Source organism: Megalobrama amblycephala, linkage group LG3 (genome assembly GCF_018812025.1).
Source record: "Megalobrama amblycephala isolate DHTTF-2021 linkage group LG3, ASM1881202v1, whole genome shotgun sequence".
In the NCBI taxonomy this organism is placed as follows: Eukaryota; Metazoa; Chordata; class Actinopteri; order Cypriniformes; family Xenocyprididae; genus Megalobrama; species Megalobrama amblycephala.
In genome coordinates, this window is record NC_063046.1 from 31515970 (window position 1) to 31540455 (window position 24486).

The 24486-nt window shown below is 37.1% G+C and overlaps 2 protein-coding genes across 9 annotated transcripts; one reads left to right on the forward strand and one right to left on the reverse strand.

Annotated features, from left to right (window-relative positions):
• Positions 1 to 833: 833 nt before the first annotated feature.
• rassf7b (Ras association domain family member 7b) lies at positions 834 to 16016 on the reverse strand. Of its 8 annotated transcripts, none has more exons than XM_048185148.1 (7): positions 13197 to 13425; positions 12984 to 13113; positions 6435 to 6581; positions 5455 to 6338; positions 2168 to 2324; positions 1891 to 1998; positions 834 to 1133 (listed from the first exon to the last, which is right to left on the reverse strand). In XM_048185148.1, exons 3-7 carry the CDS (start codon positions 6535 to 6537, stop codon positions 1102 to 1104), a joined length of 1284 nt encoding a protein of 427 aa, XP_048041105.1. In that variant the 5' UTR covers positions 6538 to 6581; positions 12984 to 13113; positions 13197 to 13425; the 3' UTR covers positions 834 to 1101. The 8 variants fall into 8 exon arrangements, with proteins under 8 accessions (XP_048041105.1, XP_048041103.1, XP_048041102.1 ...); XM_048185146.1 differs by having other exon boundaries at positions 6435 to 6584; XM_048185145.1 differs by lacking the exons at positions 12984 to 13113; positions 13197 to 13425 and adding an exon at positions 15863 to 16016 and having other exon boundaries at positions 6435 to 6584.
• Positions 16017 to 16829: 813 nt separating this feature from the next.
• hrasb (HRas proto-oncogene, GTPase b) lies at positions 16830 to 24450 on the forward strand. Its single transcript, XM_048185153.1, has 6 exons — positions 16830 to 17187; positions 18970 to 19103; positions 19762 to 19940; positions 20029 to 20188; positions 20364 to 20487; positions 22670 to 24450. The coding sequence occupies exons 2-5, from the start codon at positions 18993 to 18995 to the stop codon at positions 20481 to 20483; spliced, it is 570 nt and encodes a 189-aa protein (XP_048041110.1). The 5' UTR covers positions 16830 to 17187; positions 18970 to 18992; the 3' UTR covers positions 20484 to 20487; positions 22670 to 24450.
• The last annotated feature ends 36 nt before the right edge of the window (positions 24451 to 24486 follow it).

Here is a 24486-nt window from a genome sequence, read left to right on the forward strand (position 1 = left end):
CAGGCTACCCCTTAATAGCACCTGTAGGCAAACAATCCTGAACAGACATACTTTATTGTAATATGCCATCTTGCTAAAAAAAAAAAAAAAAGCGAGATCAACAAAACATTATGAATCAAAACAGAAACATTATCAAATTAAAATATGTGATAATGGTCTCAGGTTTAAATCTCAGCAGAATTCCTATAGCAGAGTCAAAATAAACCAAGTAAATCTGCAACTGTATATCAGTGGATGTCTATCAGTAACCAAGGAGCATTTTATTTTGTGATTTTAGCATTTTATTTGTGACAACATTGTGCCCAACACACACTTATGTGATGATGACAATGGTGTTGATTCATCTTCAGAACAGAGGGCTTTAAAAAAAACAAACGAACAAAAAAACATAATTATACAATTAAGAGTTAAAACCTGTCTCAGATTTTTTTTTTTTTTTTCACTACTTTGTGGATTATTTGTGGATTATTTTGTGTATATATATATATATATATATATATATATATATATATATATATATATATATACACATTTCTAGTTCAGTCATGAAACTCTAGATGGCACAGGCTGATAGGTCTTTTACATGCAATCTGCTAGCAGTCACATATCATAAACTGACTGGCATCTGCTGATGCTGCATCCAATAAGATTGCTTGCTCAGGATTTAAATGGTCTGGTTCAGTGTTCGCTGTAAACTGTTCCTGCAGTGCGCTATCAAAGTTTCTCTGAAAACCTCCACCTCCACCTGCCTAGATCTGTTACAGGATTTGCTTGCTCTGCAACAACATGTGTAGCAGATCTATAATTTTAAAATGGAAAATCAATAAACCTAAAAACTTGTAATGATTTCTTTTTATTTTGATATGTTTTTAGTTAATGAAATATATGAAGATCGTTAAAATACATTCAAAAATCTTAATCTGTTTAATAGTTACAAAGACAGCACTGTATTTACATAGACTTATTCTTACAATATGTTTTCACAAATGCATTTCACAGAGTATCATACAAAAGAAACTATAATTAACATATTCAGATAAAATTAAGCAGAAAAAATATAAAGTGAACAGTGAATATTTCTCCAGAATTGTACTCCAGACTTTATCGCCATGATGTCTCTCTTGATGACAGGACTGTAAGACACACACAAAATGGAATGAGGTTCTGGGCTTCATGGAAGATAATTGGAAAATATGTTTTTAAATACAACTGGTGGTGGTAATGTTTCATATCACAGACACGGGGAAGACTTCATAAAGAAAGAAGGATGTGGAAAATGTAAACAAAGAAAAAGAAAAAGGCTCTAGCTTAAAAAAAACAGCAACATTAAACCTCAAAATCGAACATCAAAATGCTCCAGACAATTTACAGCCTGACCTTGAGTCTGTTGCAACATTTCTGTTCACACAAGTGATCAATATGAGCAGCAACCACTGGAAGCAGTTCCATAGAAAGACATGAAACGAATAACTACTTAATTTCTTTCTACATAAAACACTTGTGCCAGGCAGGAAACATGGAGCAAAGCACACTGGTAGCTCATGATTCACCTGAGCCTGCATGAAAGAACCCCAAGGCAGTGCAGGTTTCAGCAAAATGGGAAGGTGATCATTTTTTTTGTAGTAGCTTGGCCTGCTATCTGATTATAAGAAACCACAGAAGACAAAATGAACATGCTGGTTGGTGTTCTTTCTTTCTCTGTCTTGTTGGCAGAGAATTTATAGCCCATTACAGTGCATTTGACAATACAAAGAGCCACCAGAGAGGAGAGGAGTTGTGCAGTAAAGTGAGTGTGCATTCTGAGAAGCAGGAAGAGGTAGAAGTGGACAAGCAGAAGACTTTAGCCAGCAGAGGGCAGCAGTGTGCAAGCTGTGTGTCACACATACACACCCTCTGGATGAAGGCTGGAGACAAGCGGGTTCTGGAGGCTGCGTGGGTTCCCAAGGATTTGCTTGGCAGTGGTGCGAGGGTTAAACTCCAAGATGGAGGAATTTGAATCTGTCGTAAACACAGTGTCAGTTATTTGGTTATGTGTAGTTATGGATAGATTTCTTCTGAAACCACCAGATAGTATTTTCCCATTTGGAAGATAAAAACATATTAGCCCCATATATAGTAGAAAAGACCCAACTAGCGGTGTATGAAAACTGCTTGTCATTTTACACACCTTCATCACTCTGTCCATCAGGCTTGAGGAGAGCAAAATCTATCTCTTCAGTTTGCTGATTGGATTGTGCTGGAGTGACTCCTGTTTGCAGGATAAATTGCTGCAGGTTACACTGGCGTAGCTCCTTGTTCAAATCATCCATTTCCTTGGTTTTAGCCTACAGGGGAACATAAGAGAGATTTAGTGTTGGGTTGGAGGAAAAAGTTGAAGTAGTGACTTTCAACATCAATGTTCCTTTTATCACATAGTTCCCTTTTCTTGTAGTGAAATGCCCATACAGATGTAAAATGTTAGTTCACTCAAAAATGAAATTTCTGTCATTAATTACTCACCCTTTGTTCATCTTTTGGAACACAAATGAAGATATTTTTCATGAAATCCGAGAGGTGTTGTTATCCTCAATAGAAAGCAACGAAATTACCACATTCAAAGTCCAGAAAAGTAAAAAAAAAACATGGTAAAATAGTCAACGTGACTACAGTGGCTCAACCTTAATGTTTTGAAGTGAAGAAAATACTTTTTGTGTGCAAAAACTAAACAAAAATAATGACTTTTTTCAACAATCTCTTCTCTTGCCTGTCAGTCTCCTACACAGTGCAGCGCTTCCGTGTTTATGTCCGAATGCCGACTCAGTATTGGCCGGCTCCTGCGTCAGCATCACACGTATGCGTCGTGCTGCTCACATGAACAGCGTCGGCCAATAATGAGCCGGCGTTCTGACGTAGGACACGGAAGCTCGGAATGTAAACAGCGTAGGAGATTGACAGGGGAGAGACAAATTTGTTGAATAAAGTCATTATTTTGTTTTGTTTTTTGTGCACAAAAAGTATTCTCATCACTTCAAGACATTAAGGTTGAACCACTGTAGTCACATTGACTATTTTAACTATGTTTTTACTACTTTTCTGGACCTTGAATGTGGTCATTTCATTGTTTTCTATGGGAGCTAAAAAAAAAACTAAAAATTTCTTAATTTGTGTCCGGGTTTGGAACGACATGAGGGTGAGTACTTATTGACATTGTCATGCTAAACACACACAATCTCACTCTTTTTGATTTCAACAATCAAAGGTGTGACAAGTATTGTTGGTGATAACAACAACCAGTAGGACGAATTAATTTAGCACTGCCCTTGCAGATGGGAGTGAGACAACAAATGAAGTAATAGTGAAGTAGTGTGTACAGCATATAGCCCTGAGGTTCAGTTAGTCATGATGAGTGCTCACAACATGCTTTTGTGTGTCCGCATTTAATGGACTGGTGTGAGGCTAGTACAAAGAGGTTTTATGTAAGGGATACTGTACAGTCAGCAAGTCATTATCATTAACTAAATCCCGACAAGGTGATATGTGAACATGAAATGTTGAGTTGAAATGACTTGTATATAATCTTTAAAAGCTTCCACTAATAAAAAATTGAACAAAATAATCAGGCTAGCAACAGAACTAACACAATAACAATATTACAATAATATTAACACTGTGGTCCACTGAGGTCATTTACACTACAATCAAAAACTGAGAAGAAAGATGCTGCAAATTGCCTTTGTATGAAACAAGAGAGGCCGAGTCTGGTGTGATACGAGAGACGCGAGTGTTGTGCCGGTGAGCAGGCTGATATAGACCTTAGTCAGGTTAGACGCCATATTGACTTTAACGTGGATGAAAATGAGGCTGTGAGGGATAGACTTACAATCTTTACAATGGCAAGCACTGTATAAAGGTCCTAGATCAAGAAATTTTCACAACATTCAATAATGGTTTTTTTTGTCTATTAAAAGATTATTTTTATTTTTTTAGAAAGATGTTTGTCATCTGAACAATCAGCATGTTGTTAAACAACAGTACAATCCACTGAACGCACTGTACTTCTATCCCTCACAGCCTCTTTTTCATTCTTGTTAAAATTTAAATATGGCGCTGCCCTGATTGAGGTCTATACAGTGTTGCCATGACATTGGCAGATATTACAGAATATCAGACAACCAAATGCCAAGATTGACCAATCCGAATCAAGTATTCCAGAGAGCCACGTAATAGTAAAGGAGAATGGAAATTACTTGTTTGCACCCGAAATCGCATACTGTCTGAGTAGGTACTACATTTGATGAAAAACAGTTACTTTGTGACTGTTAAAAAATGTGTGCAGTATCAATGAAAACTGGGTGTACTACATCTGTTATGTTGGTCTTGATCTACAGCGTTAGTTGAATAGCTACACTCACATTCACAGCTCCTCACCCGTGGCTTCATGGGATAGTAAAGTGTCCATCGAATGCACACTCCATCTCTGCGGAAGTAGTAAGTCATCCGGATAGATTATAACTACTGTTTTTCAAATACTATAGTTGTGTTCCAAATATACACTATGCACACTATGTACTCAACCATCTAGTGTTACAAATTTGTAAGGTTATTTTATCATCCAGAAATGTAGTCTGATAGCCCCTCCCCCTTCGCTATGAATTAAAGTTGCGACAGTTGAGTGCATGAAGTGTCCAACATTCCACACTTCATTTTTTTGGGGTAAATCGGTGCATCATCTAAGTATTTGTAGTGCACTTTTATTTTTTGGTATTTTCAGTCTGAACACACTAATCACACTAGTTATACTACAAAAATGGTGAAGAATAGTGCCTAAGTACGTGAACTGAGATGCACCTTTTGTCTTTGGACATCCTACTCTTTTCCCGTACTGTTTATCACATTCTATATAGTAAGGAAGTATGCATATTTGAAGGCAGCACATAACTCTGGCAATATTTGGTGACTCTAGTGAACTCTAGTCCACTGTTACATTCCTGTCTTGTGTTCCCTTGATCTTGTGTGGACTTTTATGTTATTTCCTGTTCTGCACCATGTTTTGTAGTCCTTTGTAGTTTTTCTTGATGATTCTTTGATTGTTGCCAGGTCTGTCTTATTTGCCAATTACCCCTTGTGTATTTAAATCCCAGTGTTTCGCATCTTCCTTGTCTGCTGTTGTCCTACGTGAATATTATGTGTGCTCGGTTTAGATCTGTTCATCTCATGTTTGGTTTGTTTTAATAAAATAGTCACTGCATTTGGATCCTCCTCTCTGATATTTCTAAACTGCCTCATAACATCCACCCAGTGAGCTTATGAAATATTGTCTCACAATATGAGAGGATACATTGATTGCATTATGCAATTTTATACATGAAAATGAATAACTAAACAAGTATTAGAAGCTTAACCTCTAGTGGAACAATAAATTATGGATAATATGACTAGTGGGTAGTACTGAATTATAAAAACAAAAAAGCAGACCTGCAGTTGTTCATCTGCCAGCCTTAGCACCTTTTCTGTCTCCTCAATTGATGCCTGCAGTTCAGCCGCCTGACGCTGATGGTTGTCCAGTTGTTCTTTCGCTATGAGTACAGATTCTTCAACACTGGGTCTGGCTTGAAGCATACCATTTCTCTTGGTTTCACTAAGAACCTGAATATCTCGCTCTAGCAGCTCAGATTGGCTGTCTGTTTCATGCAGCCTTCGACTGTGTTTGTCTAGAGATAAATGGAGTTCATTTATTTTCTGTAGCATTTCCTTTTCTCTTTGAACTTCAGACTGAAATTCATTTTCCCAGTACTGCGTATGGGCCAGCTCAGCCTCGTTCCTCCTAAAAAACTGCTGTAGGTGGTCCATTTCCTCAAGGAGGTCAGGGGAAAGGGTTGCAGGAGGAGACTGCTCCCGCACGGCCATCTCCCTCTCTAGAGCCTCTAGCTGTCCCTGCAGAGACTGTAGCTGCCCCTGTTGTCGTAGAATCTGCTGATAGAGTGTGTCTTTGGATGGACCAGCTTGGGCAAGAGACGAGGGTGGAGATGGGGACACCCCTCGTGCTTGGGAGTCTCTGGGTGTTTTTTCAACCTGTTTTCCATGAGTTCGGGGTGATGTGGAGGGCCCAAGATTGAAAGTAAGAGCTTTTTTTGGTTCTTTGTGTTTGAGGGGCACTGGATCTGGGGGTCTGGGTAATTGCGGGGCTCGACTTTGATCTGAGGCTTCACTGCTCGTGGGGCCGGTGCGTCGTAGGATGAATTGCACTTCATTGCCCAACTGACCCAGTTTAGCCAGGGACTCCAATGGGCGTTCATTGGCCACAAGCTGCCGTTCTTTATCCCGTAGTTTCTGGATGAGAACATACCGACCAGTTTGCCCTGGAGAGCACATTATGAGAAAACGTTAAAAAATAAATGCATTAGCTACTCAACAAGAAAAAAAAATAAGAAAGAGAGAGATACTTAAAAACGTACCTATAGCCTGAGCAAGAGCAATGACTACATCCTGACAAGATGTATCTTCTGATAGGCCACAAACAACACGTGGAATGCCATCCACCCAAACCTTCAGCTCCATGACTGTGAGAAAGTCAATAAGGAGCGGCTCTACATCACAGTGCTCTGCTGAACAGATTGTGAAGAACAATTACTTAAAATACAGAGAATATTTTAAGTGAAACAAAAACAAAAACAAAAGTGTTCAGAACAGAAACAACCAAAGGCATAATTTGGATTTAAACAGGAAAACAGGTTCGGATGTGAACTGTCCTTAAACAGTCATAATATCAGGAGTCAGCATTACCTTTTTAATTCTAACCCATTAAGCACTTTAACTTTTAGGACATTTCAACAAAAATGATCCTTTGTTTTTAAAATGAAGCGGCTAAGCAGCCCAGTAACTGATTCTGTTCCTTTTGCTCTCCTTCAAAAAGGAAAATTGTAGTTTTAGTTAAATTCACTAAACTCATCAAAAACTATAACAAGAGTGCATTAATACACTCAAAAGGTTTTGGTATTCGATTATGAGGAATGTTGCCTTACAAGTTGGATAATGGCAAAGTATGCAATGGATTAAACCAACGAATGCCAAAATGTATTATAAACATTGTTCCTGTTAGATAATGTTTTATACTACATCAAAGAGATGTGATGAAAACTCATATGTTATGTAGCTGTTATAACATGGTTCAAAAGAGGTACAATAGGATGAACGCTTTCAACCTGACACCACATTTCTCTAGAAGCATGCATGGTGAAATATTAATCTAGACAGACTGTAAAGGAACCAGGTGTATTTTTCACAAAGCATCTCTGAAAACAACTTCTGCTTCATTAGCATGATCTGAAAATCACAAAAATCAACCTATTTTGAAACACAGATGTTTCATTTTGCTTCTGCCAAATGAACAGGTTAAGAGCACTGGGCCTGGTTTCACAGACAGGGATTAGGCTAAACCAGGATTTGGCTTTATTTCAATTTAAGGTATTTAAGTAGCTTTTAGAAACATACCCTAGAAAAAAAAACATTACTGGTGTGCATCTTGAGACAAAACAACAGCTCTGACATTTTTTAAGTAAGTGCAAGTTACTTTCAGTTAAAACAGCTCAAACATGCATTTTAGTCTAGGACTAGCTTAAGCCGTGTCTGTGAAACCGGGGGTAGATCTGTTTTTTTTTAATCTGCTCTGTGAGGTGAGTTAGTATGTGTCTCATGTCCTCAACCTGCACATAATGCTTGACTCCTGAGGCAATCATTAACCAACCTTCACATTCCTGCAAACCTTGAAACTGTGCTCACATGCTCAAAGAATGTGTGTACTGTACTCGCAGTCACAACACTTCTGCCTGTCACACTAGATCGTTCATTTAACAACATGGAAATAACCTTAAGAGATACAGGATTAAGTTAAGACTATTGTTTCTCCACAGAACATGGCTAAGGTTTCATTGTTTGTTTTTCATAATACTATATTGTAACAAAGATGTCATGTCTTTGGCTTGATTAAGCCACACCTCTGTATGTTGTAATTAATTATTTTAGCACAATGACCTTCACAGATTTAACCTTAATGTTAATGTTAGGCTAAAATGCTGGAACATTTCGTGTTTTTATGAGTCATAGCTGCTTTGACACGTTGAATGTGGTTTATTTATTTTTCCTTTTTTTTTTTTTTTTTTTTTTTTTTTTTTAGGATAACATTCACACATCAGCTTGAAAATACCAGTATATCAATGACTGGAAATGACTTTAAACTCAGTTTTCTTTTTCTCTCCGCATGAGGAGAGGTGCTTTAGTTTTATCGGTAACACTTTACAATAAGGTCTAATTTGTTAACATTAGATAATGTATTAACTAACATGAACTAACAATGAGCAATACATTTGTTACAGTATTTATTAATCTTTGTTCATGTTATTTAATAATAATCCAGCTGTTCATTGTTTGTTCATGTTAGCTCATGTTACATCAATTAATTTGAACAAATATAACATTTGATTCTAATAATGTATTAGTAAATGTTGTAGAAGTACTGTTAATTCTTAGTTTGTGTTAACTAATTTTAATAACTAATGAAACCTTATTGTAAAGTGTTACCGTTTTACCTGTCCAATGTGACACTGCTCAACGGCAGCAATGCAACAAACTCTCATGGCAATTTGGAACTATTTTATGTTTTGGCATATTGCATGTTTTCATATACGATTTGCTTACAGTCACCATGAAATCAAAAATGACAGTTCAAAGAGAGTTCATGTGCAAGATGCTGAAAAAGCAGCAAGAGTAAGACACACCACAACAGTCCATCTAGAGCACGTTTACATTTATAAAGCAGTACGATGGAACTCCAAACACATTCTGATCCAGTGTTTATTACTGTAAACAGCACAGAGCAGTCACGACTTCTCCGTCAAAACTTAATGATTGGCCCAAAGCTGTATTTGTGAATTGTGAAATCCCCTGTAGTATGTGTTGTTGTGAAAAACATTCCATTTTCAGAAAGGTGTTCATTTCTATTGGTGTACAAATACAGCCGTATTATTACAATACAATTAAAAAGCTGTGGTGCAATAAACACAGTGCATTAATGCAACGGCCAATAGTTCTGTTTTTATTACTGCTAAGGACAAAGGTCTGATCTGATTCATCAATCATTTAAACTTGCATCCCTGTGCATGTACTTCTTATTCAGCAATACAAGTTTGAAAAATAACACAACAGTTTCAAAATTCACATTTGAGGTATGATCACGTGTAATTTATGTTGTAAAGCAAAAAGTGGAAACCTATATAAGCAATGTTATCCACATATCTTGTTTTACTCACACATCCAAAACAGCTATTCTAAAAATGCAGGACTACAAAACAAACAGCTCTGTACAGGTAAACTGGAACATGTTCTGTTAAGTTTTAAATGATGTCAGTGGCTGAGCCCTTCACAAACATCTCAATGCCTCTATTTCACTTTAAAGAAGAATAGGAAATGCAAGAAGTACTTAATATAATTGTCATGTTTTAAACCTATTAAAGCTGCAGTCCATAACTTTTTTTTGGTTAAAAATTATCCAAAATCAGTATATAACCAGTCAGTGTTCAAAACTATCTCCTTATCATAGCCCGATTCACAATGGTAAGCTTGTAATAATGTTTTATAATAAAATCATTACTGGTGGGTTTCTGCAGGAAATATGAGCATGCAGCTGTTCGTCTTTGTGTCATTACATCACGTCTGTTTACATGAAGAAGAAGTCCCAGTTAGTAGGCTATATGGCATGTGAGGATGCTGCTGGTAGCAGATCATTTATAGCCTTTTCCCACAGCAGCTAGAATAATTAAACATCATTTTGATGGCAGATTGTAATCCAAAAAAGGTCCAAATGACATTCATCAGTGACAACTGGAGATTCACCTGTAGTCAAAAGCAAAAGACTTCGGACTGCGGAGTGGAAATTGAAATCTACAGGTAATGCTAATACACAATAAATACACATAGTCACGCAATGCTGATGTTGTTAACATTAACAATTTGAGAACAAAGTATAACAATAATAATAATTTGCATGGTTTTACGTGATCTGAGCTAAGCGATCGTTAGATTTAATCACTTTTGGCAGTGCAATTGTTACACTTTTTTTCTCAGTTGGTCAAATGTTACTTGTTCAGATGACATTTTCCGGTGAAAATTCTTATTTTGGTCATACTTCCAAAATGTAGAATCTGTGATTCTGAAGTACAGTATCCACACCGGTGTGGTGACTGACAGCCGTGCCGATCCACAACCCATGTAAAGATGATAATACCGCAAATAACTGCAATTGCAGGTTTCAAACAGAGATGGTGACAAAGAGGCAAAACTTACGGACTGCAGCTTTAAACAAGAAAAACAAAAAGTCAGCAAACTTTGTGAACAGCTTCCTCTCTGTCTGTAGCAGATCTGATGATGTGAGTGTAATCGCACACTATCCATCTACGTCAGCAGACCTGTAGTAGATCCTAGTCTCTGTTGTTTTCCCAGTGTCTTTTAAACTACACAAATCTACCATGAAGTGTGGAGTGGAGACCCATGACATCTGCCTACTTTTTGCCTAGACATTCCATTCCTGAAATTTAAGACCATAAACCCTAAACCAGTATCATGACCAGGAACATCAAAGATTCAGTGGTTCTAACTGACTCTACGAACTCAGTAATGCAATATTATGTGGAGAATTAGGAATCTAGTAATGAACCAGCATCAAGGCACTTTAAATTATATAACAAATTAAGACAAGCAGGTCATTAATTACTAACATCAATTTCACAAAGTTTCTTAAGTTTGAAACTTGTTTTTGAAGGTGTGAAACTTAAATATGCTTGAGAAAGTCATCCCTTTTCTCATGTTTCCCTGTCAACATGGGCTTTGAAGAATACCCAGGAGGGCACATGCTACTAGAAACATATGGCAAACTAGAAATACAGGTTTCATGCTCTTTTTTCAGTCTGAGGATGACAGATGATCCATTGTGGTCATAAGACCTTTACATGTCTGACAGCTAAATGACCTACTACAGAATAAGGAACTCTCTTTTTTTATACCTGAAATGTCATCTGATACTTCACCTATACTAAGACACTGTATGTTGATGGCATTCTCACTGAACAATGAGAAGCAAGAAAAAATGTTTAAACTGTCTGAATTCCATTTGTTATGTGAACCAGCCAGAACCAGGCCCAGGGATGTGTCTCACAGGCATTAGGTTTCTTGTGTTAAAGGGGTGAAACTGGCCTGCTTACGTAGATCAGCATATCTAAACCTTCCCCATTGTGTACAGAAGGAGTGTACTACCTCCCTCTCATGTGAGTTCATTGACGACTGCAAGCAAATAGTGTCTCCAAACAAAGTACGATACCTTTGGTATGTAGCATTACAGGTGCATCAACCTCACTTTTCCTGCTAAAGAATTCCAGACAAATTTTAAGTAGAAAATATGTTTGTTTGTTTTTTAAAAGAGGGGAAATAGGAAATAGTAGTAAGAGGTTACAGTAAAAGTCTGTGTGAGATGCGCATTACCACTTCTCTTTCAGCTCATCTACTTCAGTGTTTCCCAGCTTTTTTTGTCTTATGTACCCCACAGTCTCATCAATAATGCTCAAGTACCCGTTCACTGACGCCAAACCAAAAGTGTGTTCCTTTTAGCATTACCATTAAAACACACATATACTGTTTTTTGAATGCATTGTAATTAGTCGATAGACTATGTTTTTATTGTAAGCCGTTTTAAGTACATTTTTGTTTTATATAGTTAAACAATCTAGACCCTTCTAAGAACCCACTGAATCTGCATAGGAACCCCCTGGATTGTGCGCATCCCTGGTGGGAAATCTCTGATTTACAAGAATTTCCACAAAGAATAACCACAAACTCACTTTAGGTTGGGAGTGGTCCTCTCTTTCAAACCATCCTCAGAGCGAGACAACCTCTCCACTTAATTTACGACATGATTCGTAGCCTTGAGCGGCAGGAACATAAATCAGAACTGCTCTTTCTTTCTTTTTTTTTCTTTTTTTTTACACATTAATTTTCATCACTAATGCTTTTCAAACTAGTTTAAAGATTCATTTATACTGCATCAATTAGAATTTATGCAGGTGGTCAGTTAAATGAAATCGACCATTTTCCATCACAAAGTTTGCAAACGGCAGTGGATGTGAGCAGTAGTTTGTTTTGCATATCCAAATAAAGTGACATCATTTTGTCAGGTGATTGGAATGCAGCAGAATTTTAATGCAAATTTGTGTAATTAGATATTTCCTTAAATGATCCGAGGAAAGAATGTGTCGTCGGTGAATGAAGTAACTGATTGCTGAGTTCATAAAAACCAGCAAAACATCAAGGTAAACTATTTGTGTCTCTGTTTGTTGAGCACACGAAATGAGCATATTGCAAAGGTAAATGACAGTAGACCCTGTCAACAAAGTATCAGAAAAGAGAAATGATTGTTTTTAATCTGTATGGCTGAATGCCAGCTTTGCAAACTGATTCTACTTATTCATTTGTTTATTTATGAAATTAAATTTCAAATATTCAAAAAGTCCATAAAAAGATAGTTACTCAACAAAACAGCCAGAAGAACTTCATCAAAGAAATATCATTAGATACAGCACTATGCCCAAATGGTTAAACAAACAGATCCTTATCAAATCACAAATACAAACTCTACAGAGTTGAAACCAAGTAGTAATTTACTCAGGCATTATTCAGGTCTACATTTACATAAGTGACAGAATGAGTCAAAGGACCTGAGCACAGCAGTTTTCACTGAGCAAACTCCACACAGTCCAACCGTCAAGTGAAATACATGTCTGCATTAGCCATGGACAATACACAGTTGAATTATGACTAATTACCCTCAGGCATTTTTCCCTTTTCATTAATAAAAGCAGGTTTTTACAAAACCTGGTAACCTCTTTTTTCTTCTTCTTCTTCTTCTTCTTTTTTTTTTTTTTTTAACAACAGGCTTTAGCTTCCAAAAAGAAATGGTTTACCTGTATCAGATTTCTGTAAACTTTTTTCAGTTCCTCATTACTGATTAAAATCAATGACATAATCCAAAAACAATTTCAGCTACTTTTTCCTTGTTTGAGCCACTTTCCTTTCCAGACATGATGGTAACACCTGTGTAAAATTTGTCACATTTTATTGTCAAGTTCGCAGACTAACTAGACAAACCTGCTGGTCAGAGAGAAAGCTATATTTACCTTAGAGTTGAAAGCTTGCTTCTGTGTGTCCCCATTCCTGGTTACCATGATGAATAAATTTCAAAAAGTACCTTCCTCAAACGTGTCTAATGTAAAATCAAAGAGTTAACCTGTAACACAGATGTTGGTGTCCAACAGGTGTTGTTTTTCCCGTATCTATAGGAGCAGGATTAATGGCGCACTACTCATTTCGTCTCTTGACTCGCTCTTTCCGCTCTCTACAATGCTGACACATAGCACAGCCTTCCCATGCTCCTCCCCCTCCACAGGTAATACCAGTAAAAGTGCTCTCATTATCTCTCTCTCTCTCTCTGTATTTCTCTGCCCTACTTCTCATTCTCTCTGTCAGTATTTTGTCAAGATCTTAACACGATTTGTAAAACTGACAAAGTGTACACTTAGTATTACTTTATTTCTTTTCTGTTGCCTGTCATTTTTTTAATGTGACATAACTGTGGTCATTGTGTTCCTGTATAGATCAATTGATTAGGCTTCCTCTATAAACTGAATAAGTTCCTTCTTCCAACTTACCAGATGATACCTGCCTGTAAGAAAATGTAAATGTAGTAACAATGGGATGTTGTGGGTAGTTACCAGGCCATTGCTATGAGGTATATAAGTTGTTTTGAGTGCGTTTTTTTTGTGCATTGCTGTGCTGTTGCTAAAATGTGAATGTTATAAGTGGTTACTAGGGTGTTCTGGATTGTTCATTTAGGAGTAGGGAACATTATTCTAGGGATTGCTAACATCACTTTAAGGTGTTGTGTGCTATTTCCAGTGTTTCTGTGGTTGCTAAAGTCTTAGTATTTTGTAACACGTTGATGTAAGGTTGATAAGGTGTTTTGGATGGTTGCTAGGCAATTGCTTACCAGCCCAAGTCAAAAAAGCCCAACCCCATAGTATCATTATGATAATCTGAAATGGCTCAGGACACCTAGACTTAAGTCTGAGGAATTTTTACTTTTATTTTCTGCTAGGTGAAAAATGCAAACTACCATTCATTAACCGTAAGGTTTACATTTTTTTGAAAGTTTTTGAAATGAGTCTCTTTTGCTCACCAAGGCTGAATTGATTTGATCAAAAATACAGTAAAACAGTAATATTATTATCATATTATTACATTTCTTACATGTTGAAAACAATTGTGTTGAAAACAATCTTTTGAACAGTATAACTGATTCAGAAAACCCCAAATCTATAATCCTAAGCATGAGTAAAACTAATACCGCTTGTTGAAAACATATATTTTAGAGTGCTATAAAATGTTTTAAACACTTGTTGCGCTACATGACCATTAAAGGGTTAGTTCACCCAAAAATGAAAATTCAGTCGTTAATTATTCACCCTCATTGTCGTTCCAAACCCATAACACTTTCATTCATCTTGTGAATACAAATGAAAATCTTTTTAATGAAATCTGAGAGCTTTCTGTCCCTCCATTGACAGCTACACACTTTCAAGCCTCAGAAAGGAAGACATCATTAAAGTAATCCATGTGACTCCAGTGGTTTAACCTCATTTTTATGAAGTGACGCAAGTGCTTTTCTTTGCGTTTATGAGAGCACCATGACGCATGCTAGTCGTGTTGAAGCGAGAGCAGACGTTGTTGTCGGAGATTATGATTTGGAGTCACTTGGATTACTTTAGTGATGTCTTTACTACCTTTCAGGTGCTTGAAATTGTAGTTGCGTAGGCTGTCAATGGAGGGACAGAAAGCTCTCAAATTTCATATTTCATTCTTCATTTGTGTTCCAAAGATGAGTGAATGTCTTACAGGTTTGGAAAGACATGAGGGTGAGTAATTAATGACAGAATTTTCTTTTTTTGGGTGAACTAACCCTTTAAACTGCCACATTAACACATGAAAGGCCGCTACCCTCAACATAATCGGAACATCCCGAGACAAAGCAGGTAAAAGCACTGAATAGCATTTAGTTAAACATCAATACAGTGATATCCTGCATGGTCCCTTGGGACAATATTTGTACTAAATAAAACATTTCTTACAGAAGTCATTTACATTCAAAGTATTGCTACTACACAAGCAAACTTTCCAGTGCTTTTGATTTTTTTTTAAGTAATTACAGTATGCCAACTTGTTGCATTTCTAGAGGTGATGTTCAAGATGGCCTGCAGAGATTGCCTTTATCTTATGCTTTCACTATCAACATGGCCACCTTGATGACTCTATGTTTGCTCTTAATTTACATGACAGAGAGGGGGAAAGGCTCACATCACTCCACCGATATCTACAATGGAACATCTTGCACTTGTTAGACATGGCGCAAATAAAGTCTGAAAGTGATGAACGCCGGAATGAAACAAATGAGGAGACTCATTGCTCAAAGCACAATGCATTTAACCATCCATTCCTCTCAACAGAAAAAGAATTGTGGCAACTCAGTCACCATTATTCAAGTAAACTAGCCTATTCCATTTATATTCTTTGATGGCATACTTTGGTTGCTGATCAATGACAAGCAATGAAAGAAACTCACCTGATGCAACATGTAAAATGATTATAAAAGGTCATGCATTATCTTTCAGGACCCTCTCATCGTGTGTGAGCTCTCTGCAGCTTTCAGTACAAGAAGCTTTCATCACAAGAAAATATACTTCTATGGCTAAACAGCACATTACATTGTACATCTCATCTATTGACTTACCTCTTATCAACTCTTGAGATGCACAGGAGATGAGAGAGTGAAACAACAAGCAGAAGATAAAAAATGATCTGTGTGACTTTGTCAAGGCCTCACCAGACAAGTGAAGTGGGACTGCGGCTCTTGGTTGCCTTGACGACGGATGCTTTTTCAAGCAAATCAGCCAATGAAATGCGCACTGGTCGTCATACAAAAGGCCATGTGACTCTCTGGCTGCCTTTCAGCAGGAAGGGACAAGAGACACAAGGATTAATGGCGTGTGAATGACAGCAGTATGATTTTTCTTTATACTCTTTTAACTCTGTTTTTATGATGACTGCGGTCCCATAACTAAAGTGGACCTCTGAAATATATTTGAGGTTAAACAGGGACTGGAAGTGTGTGCCTTACGGCTACGGAGATGAAAGATTGCCACCTAGTGGACAATTCTGTAAATTACATCAGTGAAGTGATTTTGAAATAATAAAACACTTCAACCCTGAAAACGGCTTATATCAGTTAAGTATGACATGAAAAGAAATCACCAGCCACCCGAGAAAGACATTAACGACATATTTATACCACCTGCTTATCAAATATTCTCACTCAATTCTCGTTGTTGTTTTTTTTCTAATTATATTCTATAGGGAATCATCAACTATTTCTCAGTAATGTTTTGTAACTATACACTGTATATGTCCCTCAGACTCACAAAACTCATCTCGGAAAAAAGTTTAAAAAGCATTAAAGATTAAATCAATATAAGAAAGAAAGATTTCAGTTTTTAAACCATTTAAAAGAAAGAAAGAAATTCATTAAAACAACAACTTTGCTATATTGCCATTGTTCTGTAATAATAATATAAAAAAAAAAAAAAAGAAAATAAAAGAAAGAAAGAAAGAAAGAAAGAAAGAAAGGATGTTGTTTTTGTGTTTTGCAACATAAGACAGCCCACCTGTAATGTAAGTAGGGTTGAGAGAGTGTGTGGTGTTGTGTGTATTGAGACACACAGGGTTTGGGCGTGTGCTGTAGCTCTAAGCGCCCTCTTCTTCTTCTTCTTCCCCTACACTCACACACTCTCACACTCACACACACACACACACACACACACACACTGCTCGCCTATCAGTCGACCCACACCGGTAGCTCGTTGTTCGGTGTTTATGTTGATCGCATCTGCTTCAGCGAATCTGTAGCGCGCGAGAAGAAGAAAAAGAAGAACACGCGCTGTCTAATGACGAAAACTGTTGAGAGCAGCAGCGCTTTGAGAGGAGCAGCGGGAGGGATGTCGACATATTATTGACTTGTGTTGAGTGTCGTCGAGACGAGCGAACAGCGCCGCGTATTTTGTAAGTACTAGTCCAGCTGCTGTCTTTCTATGCTGTATGTCATGCAGGAATAACAGCAGCAACAAAATGTTCCTTGTAGACGCTGGACGGAACATTTTATTGGCATCAAGGCATAAATCATTTCACCAGCATCTCGAAACTGAAGAACTACTATTGTAGTGAACATGGAAAACGAAACAAATGCGTCAAATCAGTGCGCGCGCCTGAATTCCATTCATCTCGTTAGATTGTAGGAGCTGCTCGTGCAACTATCATACCCTATGTTCATACAGCGGTGTTGCGTATGGACATAGTGATCGATGCATGAGAAATTAGTTTATTTATACCAACAGACGAGAAACGTTCTATGAAGAATAGTTTTTGTACTCTAGTGTAATGGTTTAGTTTATGGACGTTTTTGAAACTTATTATGTCATCATATAGATTGGTTGCCATTGTATTGTAATGCTAGCAGAGATCCACTCAGCTAAATGACAACGTTGTTTACATTGCCCACCATCTAAAAAGTCAATAAAGGTGATGTCATTGTATTTCAGCTGTAATGGGAGAAAGTAAAGGGATTCTCTGTATATTACACATACACACATATACATAGCCTACACACACACATATATATATATATATATATATATATATATATATATATATATATATATATATATATATATATATATATATATATTAGTGTGTGATTGTGTGTTTTGGAAGTTTTTAAAGGGTGACATCCTACCTGGTACCGTGTGATCTCTAATTTTATGGGCAAAAAAAATTATTATTTTGACTCGGGTTAGTAATTAAAAGTTAAAGCCTGACATGTTAACCATGATCTAGAGCCTAAAAGCAATATAAAATTTGTAAATTTCCAGAAGGGAAAAAAGAAAATTATTTTCACAGGTAAGGCTACATGACAGGTGGAGGAGTTAAAAATAGATTTTCAAATGGAATACTTGATGCAGTGTCCAGTGACCACAGCTGAACCTGATGGCTTGACTGATGTTTTTTAAAGTCAGATGACCTATAACTTATAGTCAGATGACCTAATTCTTTTTGATCTCATTAGAAAGTAATAGAGTAGTTGTATAATAACCTTTATTGGACTCATATTTGGTTAAATAAATATTATAGGTATGTTAACGACTCCATATGTATGGCGATATAAAAATAGTTTAGGAAATACTTTCAGATAAATATTTTTAAAAAAGCGAATGGATGAAAATTCAGAATAAAATATTCACATGCACATCTTAGATGGTCAGCTGTTATATGTAGGTTCTTACTTATCTTCTCCTGAGGATCCATATTTTATAAAATAGGTTGTCAGAATTTAAAATCTAGTTTGGGAGGGATGAAATTACACAGGTTGTGAGTGAAATAGATTCTTCTGGCACTGAATCAAACATTTTAACTAAAACACAAATAGATCACTGTCAGGGAGAGTCCTGTAGAGAAGTTTCCCCTGCAGCCTAAAATAGCTTTTCTTTTTGTCTAGTGTTACGTCATTAGACAAGGGTGATTTCATATGTCTTAAATATTGTCAGCAATGTACGTGCTTTGCTCCAGGAAACACTGGTATACTTCACGTAGATGTTGCCTGGAATCCTTTTTTATTATTATTATTTTAACCTTTTCCTATAAACTCCCTGTCGGTTCTGTTTCCTTGTTAGCTCATTTTCATTTGTTCAACAGACTGTTTCAAGTGTATAAGACCTATAATGGTTCATTCAAACATTTTCTCAGTTCTTTTTTCCTAAAATTTCCTTGTTCCTTGTTGCTTTCTTTCAGCTTCTGACTCAACAGCAGTGAGAATGACGGAATATAAGTTGGTGGTGGTAGGTGCAGGTGGTGTGGGCAAGAGTGCTCTGACCATCCAGCTCATTCAGAACCACTTTGTTGATGAATACGACCCAACCATTGAGGTAAGATAAAAGTCAAGATGGTATTTTCTGTCATTTACCTTTGTCTCATATTTAATAGTTTATTATATTTTTATATATTATACTTCAGCAATAAAAAAAAAAAGATGCCACAGGCTGATAGGTCCTTTACATGCAATCTGCAAGCAATCACATTACCACATGGCACAAGCTGATTGGCCTCTGCTGATCCTGCAGCCAATGAGATTGCTTTCCCAACATTAAAGGGTTAGTTCACCCAAAAATGAAATTTCTGGCATCAAGTACTCACCCTCATGTTGTTCCAAACCTGCAAGACCTTCGTTCATCTTTGAAAAAAAAGAAGAAAAAATATATATTTTTGATAAAATCCAAGTTTTTTTTTTTTTTTATCCCCCATAGAAAGCAACGAAATTACCCCATTCAAGGTCCAGAAAAGTAGTAAAGACATTGTTAAAATAGTCAACATGACTACAGTGGTTCAGCTTTACTGTTATGAAGTGACAAGAATACTTTTTGTACATTCCCCCCACTTTAGGTCAAATAGTTCATAGTTTCCACTTTCTCTTTATCAGTAACAGGATATATTTCACAGTATATTACAGTGCCAATTGAACAGTAAGAGAATTTACAATATTCAAACATCTTACTATGGATATTTATGATCTGTTCTTTCTCACAGGACTCATACAGGAAACAGGTGGTGATTGATGGAGAGACGTGTTTGTTAGATATCCTGGATACTGCAGGTCAGGAAGAGTACAGTGCAATGAGAGACCAGTACATGAGGACCGGAGAGGGCTTTCTCTGTGTCTTTGCCATCAACAATACCAAGTCTTTTGAGGACATTCATCAGTACAGGTTAAATGATAGGAAACAGAATACATCTCTTTGTTTCTTATAAAAAAATGTCATTATAAATGTTGATTGTTTGCGTTTCTTTTTAAAGGGAACAGATTAAGAGGGTTAAAGACTCAGATGATGTGCCTATGGTGCTTGTGGGTAATAAATGTGACCTACCAGCACGCACTGTGGACACAAGACAAGCCCAGGAACTCGCCCGTAGCTACGGTATACCCTACATTGAAACTTCAGCCAAGACAAGACAGGTTAGAAACATTTCAGCCAAATAGATTATGTTGTATAACCAATAATTCTGTCAAGTATCAAGCAGTCCTAATTTCATGACAAGGCTGAATGTATATAGCTCAGAAAAGCTCTAATTAGTGTGTGTGTGTGTGTGTGTGTGTGTGTGTGTGTGTGTGTGTGTGTGTTTCTGATTAGGGAGTGGAAGATGCCTTTTACACACTCGTCCGTGAAATCAGGCAGCATAAGTTGAGGAAACTGAACCCACCAGATGACAATGGCCAAGACTGTATGAACTGCCGCTGTGAGGTGTCATGATCCGGTAAACACCTTTATTCTGAATGCTGGTGAACATTTAAAGTGCCCCTATTATGCTTTTTCAGATATTACCTTTCATGTTGTGTGTAATATAGCTGTTTGTGAATGTAAAAGGTCTGCAAAGTTTCAAAGATCAAAGTGCACAATAAATGGAGTTATTGTCTCCCAAAAGAAAAAAACAATTCTGAAGTCTACTTCCTGCATGTACCAACATAGGTTTGTAACAGATTTGCATAATGCCAGCAGCTGGTCTTCGTTGGGTGCTCGCAAACAATGTTTGACCTGCCCTCAAACACTGTAGTTGTAGCTGAGGCCTGGAAGAGTTTGGTTCCTGTTGTTGACATGCCGAGAAGACTTTTCCTCTCTGTGAGAGCAAATCCACTTTGCATGCACTTCCAAAGGATGATGACTTGGGCTCGAATTTATACATTACTGTTCATATCACTGTGTATAGAAGCTAGGGTTGGGCGTTTGAGCGGTAAACTCAACTTCCATTGGAATGAATTAAAAACGCTCACTCTGCTCCGCAACAGTGGACAAACACCCCTGGAGAAAGAGAGAATGCGCATGGAGCTGAAAGGGCTTGAATGAAGAGCATTTGACTTTAGATAAAACTACTAGAGGATGTATCGCTGAAATATCATTACCATAAACAATCCTGGTGCTGTGATCCACACCGCTGTCTGTCAGCCATCAGCGATGGACGATGGCATTGTCTATAGGTCCAACCCTAATAGAAGTGGTGAGGAGCCTCCAGAGCTGAAATTCAGGCATTTACACCGTGCCTACACCGGATGCGACCGTTGACATGTCCCATCGCGCCATGCCACAACAGCTAGAAGCTGCCTACACTGGACGAGACAAAGCGACTGTTGCAAATCCATTTGTCCTTCCTATGAGAAGTATCGTGAGTGCTTGGAGAACGTCATAAATAGAACGAGGTATCAGTTTACTGTCGGGATTTGTCAAGCCATGCCGCATCCAGTGAATACAACATCACTGATTATAATGGGTTCTGTTGCCTTTTGTCGTGTCGTGTCACATCGCGCCACTCGCATCCGGTGTAGTCACGGTGTTAGTTTCCGACACACGCTGTATGCAATAGACCAATCACAAAAGACTGGGCTGTCTGACCAAACATAGCAGAGTAGGCTCTCAGAAAGGAGGTGTTTAGAGATCGAATCATTTATCAAAACCGTTTCAGACACTGAGAAAATAGGTGATGCTACAATGTATATTATGAGAAAATTAAAGTGTTTCTGTGACCTTGGATGCATGTAAACCTATTGTAGGTAGGAGACCTCCAAAACAAAATTAGGAACCTTTGAAAATAGAATAAAGGCCCGTTAACACCAAGAGCAATAAAGATATAGTTCTAAAAATCGTTCTAAATATAAAAGAATAGCAGAGTCCACACCACAACTATAGTGATATAGAGGAACGATATCATTGGGATCACTTTCAGAACGATTTTTTTCCAGATGTTGAACGATAAAACACCAACAGCCAATCAGAATCCATTCTAATTTAGCGCATTTAAAATGGCAGATGACATTGCGGAGAAGGTAATCGCCGAGGTCCAAAAAAATTCACCACTGTTTGACAAGTCAAACCCCCTTTTCAAGGATACTTTAAAGAAAATGGATATATGGAAAACAATCGGTCATACCCTCGGAATAAATGGTGAGAAGTATTAACAATGAGATCATTATGCCAGGCTAGCAAACAGTGTAACATAAAATTACCTCAGGTATCCAGCGCTAGTTTCGACAACATTGCCTTGCTTTTTTTAAAGTTGCAGTGAAAAAGACTAGGCGTTGTTTTTATTCCACTGTGTCTTTGTCAGCTAAATTCACTGTTAGATTAGATCGATTACACTAGCTATTCACTTGAAACATAGCATGCTGAGGACATCTGCTGGTTAAAGCTGTGTAAATGCAACAAGAACAGCAAAATGTTCAATGACATATACACACTTTGAAACAGACTGTTATCGTTCGCTGGTGTGAACGCAATTATAGTTATGTTGGTTTGACACATCTTGGTTTGAACGGGCCTTAATAGAGGCACTTTAATATAAGATACGTATATAGATATATGATTCTCAATAACTTAAACATACAAGTATTCATAGATAATTAAGCCATTGTGTACTGCTACTCATGTAGTTCTCTCTCTCTTTGCAGTGACTGTGCATGGCGTGGCTTTTAGAGCAGTGCAGCCCTACAGACCACAAACACTGCAACACCTACACAGACGCTGGACGTTTAGAGGAGACTGTGTAAAAGGGAAATCTTTATTCTGGCAGCCCTGCAGTCTTCTTAGGGATGTTCCCGTCTCTCTCCTTCACTGGAAAGGAAAGAAGTTGTACCTCATTTTATTGGTCTCAACACTGGAGTTGCTACGACTGGATGAGAGCTGTCACACTTAAATATATTTACATTAAACAAACTATCTACTCTTAACTGAAAGAAATAGCTCAGAAAATAACCTCTCATATTGCTTTGTCAGTTGTGTATGTTAGAAAAACACTTTACGAGATGGAGAGGAGAATTACTACATCAATTAGATTAGCATATGTCTGGATGTGAGGAAGATTTGTATTGTCGTTTGCTTAGAGGAAGCCTAACCTAATAAAATGTACATAATTCATTACGTTCTCTTGCAAAGAGAATAGTCATATGCAGTATGTGTATCACAAGTTATAGTGCAATAGATTGCGATCAGAAGGTACATCTCCGATAGGACATGCTATGGAATCGCATTTATTCTTTTTGTTTTTGATTGGCCCTCAGGGTCTTTGAATTGTGGCTTGATTAAATATCCAGATGTGATGCTTTTCATTTATGGTATTAGACAAATGCATCACAAATAATTGCATTGGTTAAAGAAGACAAATAAATGAAGGTCTCTTAAAAAAAAAAAAAAAACGTACTTGTTGGAAAATGAATGCAAACTATAAACTTAAAAGCTTAGACTGAAAAACATTTGTTGATATTCTTGAACTGTGCTGTTCCCATGTTCAGGGCATAAGGTTGAAACTTTAAATCATTACATGCCTAGAATCATATTTTCTAATCTTCAACTGCATTTGTTCTCCTCGTGCTTTTATGAAGAAAATTTTCCATGTTTGAGTAAAAATACTTGTATAAGACATCAGATTGCTTTATTATACACTTGCTGTAAATTATCATATGACAGAACCTCCTTTCTGTTAGATTTCAAATCTAAACAAAGGTCTTTCTATAATTAATTTACATGAATCAGATGAACACCTAACAATGTCTTTGACTTGCAGTGAGTGTCTTCTTTTTCTGGCTGAAATTTGATGATTTTGCTCGATAAGGATTGCAGAGCTTTTTGTTCTATTGATTGTTCTCAAGGACATACATGGGCGGATATGATTCTCCCTTTAAATCACATGTCAGTAGCTATGGTTATGACCTTCAAGGGTTTCTCGGAATGCTGTGGGCATCCAGATCGTTTTGATGGATTTACTCTGCCACACAGTAATGTGGGTTTATTGTTGTACATTAAGATTGTTGGTTAATAGCCATTTTCCATAACACTCTTATTAACGTTATGTAAAATACACAAATACATGACCTCGAATTACATTGGACCTCTACTATGTTATTCTGTTTTCAACATGTCATATGCCAAATGCTGCTAATAATTTTTTTTTTTTTAAACAACAACAATAGCAGAACACAGCCTTATAGTAGCGAACTTCCTACAGAAGAAATTGCAAAAGGCTGTGTTGGCTCTGGTATTAAATAAATTAGTTTTTGCAGCAATTAATACTTAAACATATTCGTTTTTAAGAAGTTTTTCTTATTTTGTGTCTATGGTGTGAAGACAACACTGAATATCATTTTAACAATCTGTCATTATAGATTTGTGCCTACCATTATGATTATTGTGTAAAGAAAGTGTCAAATAAAGAGGTTTGTTTTGATTTCCTTAACATGTTTTACATTTAAATATTTAAAAAGTAAATTAA